This window comes from Poecile atricapillus, chromosome 1 (assembly GCF_030490865.1).
Source record: "Poecile atricapillus isolate bPoeAtr1 chromosome 1, bPoeAtr1.hap1, whole genome shotgun sequence".
Classification (NCBI taxonomy): Eukaryota; Metazoa; Chordata; class Aves; order Passeriformes; family Paridae; genus Poecile; species Poecile atricapillus.
Window position 1 is genome coordinate 127,212,155 of NC_081249.1, and position 5,017 is coordinate 127,217,171.

A 5,017-nucleotide genomic window follows, 5' to 3' on the forward strand; every position below is an offset into this window, starting at 1 on the left:
TGAAGTTTTGGTGCTTACAGAAGCACAGCTTTGGTAGCAGAGGAACATCTCTGCTCCTGCCACCCGCTGGCCCTTGGAATGCACACACAGCCCTGGTTTCATTTCAGGAGACACCAAGAAGCTTGACAGTCTGAAAGGGCAGCTGTTGTTTCACTGTTGCAGTTCTTGGCTTGTTAAACACCCTCCTAGCTGTACTACAGCCTGTGCTTGAAGACACAAAAGTACCATCCTGGAGGAAAGGCATCAAAAGCTTGACAAAGGCTGAAGGGAGTGCCTTTGATTACCCCTTTTCCCAAGAGGTCTCTTGAGCTGAAGTTGCTAACAAGGACCAGACTTGACAGCCTAGAATGGGTGTATGGTTTTATTTTTTGGGTCCTCAGTCCTGCATGGGATTCAGTAAGTGGGTGCTGCAGAGGCTCCAGCAAGGCATCAGAAACGCCTGCCCCGCACCCAAGGGTGGCGCAAGATCTCCTCCAGCTCTGGCCTGTCCGCAGGGTGCTTGGACAAACACCAGCGGATCAGATGTTGGCACTCTGGGGAGAGAAGCCAGAAAGTGCTGGTCATTTTCAGAAGGCTCCAGCTCAGCTGCTCACGGCGCCCACGGGGCCCGGGCCGCGTTGCGTGTGCTCAGAGCTGCGCCAGCCTCCCAGCCGACTCTGCCCTGCGTGGGAGAGTGGCACGGTGGGACACATCCAGCTCCTTCAGTTGCACGGGCCACCTCCTGCAGCCAGCTCTTGAGGGCAGATGGATGTCCTGTGGAGCTGTGTGAGGGCCATGCTGGGCTGCATGCTGCCATCTGCAAAAGTCTGCCTTCTTGAGGCCAGATACCAACCTGGAGAGACCTGCTGCCTGAAGAAGGGCTGCCCGAACATGATGTCACGGTCCTCCTGGAAGGGGTGGTTTCCACAGACCATGACATACAGCAGCACGCCCAGGGACCAGATGGTCGCTGAATGGCCATGGTAGCAGCCAAGGTAGATCCACTCGGGTGGCCTGTACGCGCGTGTTCCTAGGGGAGATGGGAGAAGGCGCTGTCCAGACGCAGGCTGCTGGCTTTCAGCGCCTGGTGCTCGCCTCCTGGCAGAGGCAGGAGAGGCACCGGTGGACAACACTTCTCCCCGAGGCCACCCCACATCCCCCAGCCAAGTGGCCAAAGCCAAGAAACCATTCTGCAAGGCAAAGAAGGCCAGCGGAGCAGCCCAAGGCCTTGAGAGCCTGCTAAGCTGAGGGGCCAGGACCTGGCTTTTGCAGCTCCCCCCGTCGGCAGGGCCAGCAGCCAGCTCCTGGGGCACAGCATCTGCTGCCAAAGGGCAGCCAGCAGCCAGCTGAAGGATGCAGCCTGCAGCCGAGGAGGGAATGGGGCCGTGCCGTGCCTGGCACTGGGAGCAGGGCCCGGGCTGTGGGCTCACCGGCAAATTGCGTGAAGGCCCGCTCCTGGAGAAAGGTGCTGCAACCAAAGTCAATGAGCTTCAGGTGGCCGCTCTCCAGGTCCACGAGGAGGTTCTCCGGCTTGATGTCTCGGTGCAGGACGCCGCAGGCAGTGCAGTGCCGCACGGCCTCCAGCACCTGGCAGAAAAGCCAGCGTGCCACCTCCTCACACAGGAACCCCTGCTCCAGCAGGAAGTGCAGGAGATCCTGCGATGGCTCTGGACGCTCCATCACCAGCAGAAAGCTGTCAGGCAGCTCAAACCAGTCCAGGAGCTGGATGATGTTGTGGCAGCCAGAGCCCACCTTCTCCAAGATCACGATCTCCACAGGAACACGGGTGCCATCGGGCTGTGAGGAAGAGACAATGCCTCCAGCAGGCCTGATGCTGCCCTGTGGCTGTGCTGCCTCCTGCCTGGGATGCCCCAGTGGGCAGACTCCCTGGTGCTTGGGATTCCTCCTGCCCAGGGGTTGCTTGGAGGTGCCCCCTGCCCGGCCCTACGGTCCATGTTTGGCATCTCTGAGCCCACAATACCCCGGCTTGAACGCTGAGCCCATGCCCGCTCCCCCAGCCATCTACCGCCTCCCACTCCCGGCACCCCGGGCTTATCCCTGCCAGCCGTGCCCCGCTCTGTCCCGCTGGCCCCGCTCACACACCAGCTTGTCCCACTGCAGGACGCTGTCCCGAGCCACGCGTTTGATAGCCACCTGCAAGGCATTGAGAGAGAGAGGCTTAGCTCAAGTCCTGCCCCTCCCCATCCCTCCCCCTCCTCGCACGCCCGGCCATCACGGCCACTCACGGGGCTCCCATCCGAGAGGCGGATGCCTGAGAAAACGGTGCCGAAGCCACCACTCCCCAGCTGCGGACCCAGCTGGTACAGCTCCTGCAGCTTCTTCTTTTGCTCTGCGACCAAGACCGAGCCATCAGCCTTGTGCCCAGGAACCTCCCCAAATGCCCGCGAGTGCAGCGGGCCGGGCCAGTGTGGGTCATGTTGCTCTGACCTGCTTCCTGCTGCCTGCCGAGCAGTGGCCAGCGCCTTGCAGCCGTCGGGCTGTTGAGCAGCAGAGCTGGGACAGCAGAGCACGCAGAGGCTGCAGGAGCCGGAGTGCAGTGTGGCTGGATGGCACCGTCACTGTCACTGTCCCCGGCGTTGTGGGCTGGACTCTGCTGTTGAGAACGGCCGGGGCTACAGCCCAAGGCTTTGCACAGGGGGGTCCCAGGAGCAGCTGCAAAGCAGACGGGTTTTTGAAGCCGTGCCATCAGAGGCACTGGAAACAGCCAGGGACTGGGCTGCTCTCAGGGGCCATGGCCTGGCCTGGGGTGTCCCTCAAGAGCACTGGGCGAGCCTCAGACAGCTCCTCAGGAGATCTCACCTGCTCTTAGAAAGGCCTTTGTGGTAGTCAAGGCCTTTCTTGGGGCAGCTTCCTGGAGATGGAGGAACCTCCTTGGTGTCTTGAGGGTTGTCTCCACCACCAGGCTTGGGCTGTTGGCAGCTGGCACAACTTGCCCAGAGTTCTGGGAGCTGTGGGATGACAACTGCTGCTGCCAGGATGCTTGCTGCTCCGCCAGCTGCTCCTGAGAAGGCTCCCCTGGATTGGGCTGGGCTCCCACTTGGACTTCTGGGCTTTCCCTGGCCACGTCAATGGTCAGGCTTGTACCCTTACTGTTGAAGTCTGGGAGTCCAAGGGAGCTGGGAGAACTGTGCATGGGCTCTGCACCTTCTGCAGGCTGACAGGTCTCCCTGAGCCTCTGCGAGGGATGGAGGCTGTCAGAGATAGCAGAGGCTCCTGACAGAATGGAGGCTCTCTGACAGCCTGAGGTTCCTGCATGGATGGTGGGTCTCTGCTGCTGTGCCATCCTTGCAGGGGTTGAGGCTTTCCCAGGGGTGGTGGAGAATTTTGCTGGGAGCAGCCTCCTGGGGTGATGGAGGCTTCTGGAGGAACCAGACGAGCCACAGCAGGCCAGGTGGCCTCGGTTCACCAGCTCTTCCAGTTCTTTCCAGAGTGCCTGCCACATCCCAGGGTAAAGCGGCGCACATGTCCCATTGCGATCCCAGAGCAGCAGCATCAGTTCCTGCAGCTCCTGGGCCACTGCCATGCAGGAGCCCCAGCTGCAGGAGCTGTCCAGAGGGATCGCGGGAGCACGTGGCCACTTGCCAGGGGCCGCCAGGGGCCTGGAGTATCTCGGAGCCACAGGGGCTCCTCGGTTCCTCCGTGAGCCTCTAGGCCGGACCCAGCGGCGCTTGGTCTTCTTCGCTTTCCATGTCTGCTGCCTCCGTGGTTGCCAGTGGCCAACAGCCCACCAGACAGCCACAGCGGCCAGCAGCAGGACAAGCACAGTCATCAGGACAGCACCGTCATCCATGACTCCGGCACGTCCCATCGCGACTGCACTGACAGCTGTGGGTGCTGGCCCGTGTTATAGAGCGACAACGCAATGATGTCACAGTGCTGTGGCCAGGACAACTGTGGGACATCACAGCCCTGCCTCATGCCAGCTCTCAGCCCCTTTGTGCCGTCACAGCCCCGCCCGCCTCAGGGGTCAGCAGAACTGGCTCATCTCTGAAGATGGACGTGGCCAGAAAAAGCCTGGAAGTAAGAACGGGAGCTCAGTCCGTTGTTGCAATGAATCATTGAGAGGACCCACCAAAACCTGAAAAGAGTCCTTCATCACCAGCGGGGAGGAACAGAGATCATTCCTCCCATTGAGAGGCTCTGGAAAGCTCTATATGTCATGAATTTTCTAAACTGTTCGTCTACAGAGCCTGACCCCCCTGTAATACGGCACTTCTCCAATTCGACCCATGCCAAACTCACCGAGATGCCGCCGGTGCTGATCAAGGATCCTGAATCGCAAATGACATCAGGACCTGTTCCACTGATTACCTGGGGAGGGATGCTTGTGTGTCCACACCATCAGGACCTAAGTGGCTCCTGGGGAAAAATGTAAAACCTTATTTAGGCCCTGCAAACCCTGCATCAGTCTCAGAACTTTCAAAGTCTCCTGAGACCCACACAGGTCCAGAAAAACAGTAGTCCACTGCAACCTGGAAACAGAGACGTCATCGGAGTCCACCGAACTGACCTGCCACCAGACCAACAACCAGACAGAGGCCAAACCGTCCTGCTACCAGGACCGCAACAAGATGACTGCCAACGTCACACCTGACACCGTGACATTACACAAGTCTTCTTAACTCCCTTCTTCTCCCGTGCTCCTCTCTCCCTTCCCCTTCTTGCCCTTGTTGCCTAGCCCAAATTGCCAGTTTACACCAAAATGCACCTCAGTACTGCTGCTTGTGTCAGGTCATGTGTCCCCAATACAGAGAATAACCCTGCTTATAACTGGTTTTTTTAAAGAGGGAGTATGGAGGCTAGCTTCGGAGCAGGCTGTAGGCCCATGGCCTGCCAGCCCTGCCTGAGAGCTAGCCTGGGAATTTCATGGGAGGATTTCAAACAATCCTCAAAGACAGAAAACAGCCTGCAGGTGCTGTTTGTCTGTTCTCTTGTTTTCCTTGCAGGAGAGGGTCAGGCCACTGACCAATGATGGTAATGTAGTACTTTACTAACCAATAAGAGTTTCTTTTCTGTA

The 5,017-nt window shown here is 59.1% G+C and overlaps 1 protein-coding gene across 1 annotated transcript; it reads right to left on the reverse strand.

Moving 5' to 3' along the window:
* Positions 1-3,808, reverse strand: LOC131582617 (aurora kinase-like). The gene is made up of 6 exons (XM_058846027.1): positions 2,800-3,808; positions 2,226-2,557; positions 2,083-2,133; positions 1,410-1,776; positions 833-1,009; positions 1-533 (listed from the first exon to the last, which is right to left on the reverse strand). The coding sequence occupies exons 1-6, from the start codon at positions 3,806-3,808 to the stop codon at positions 430-432; spliced, it is 2,040 nt and encodes a 679-aa protein (XP_058702010.1). The 3' UTR covers positions 1-429.
* Between the last annotated feature and the right edge of the window lie 1,209 nt (positions 3,809-5,017).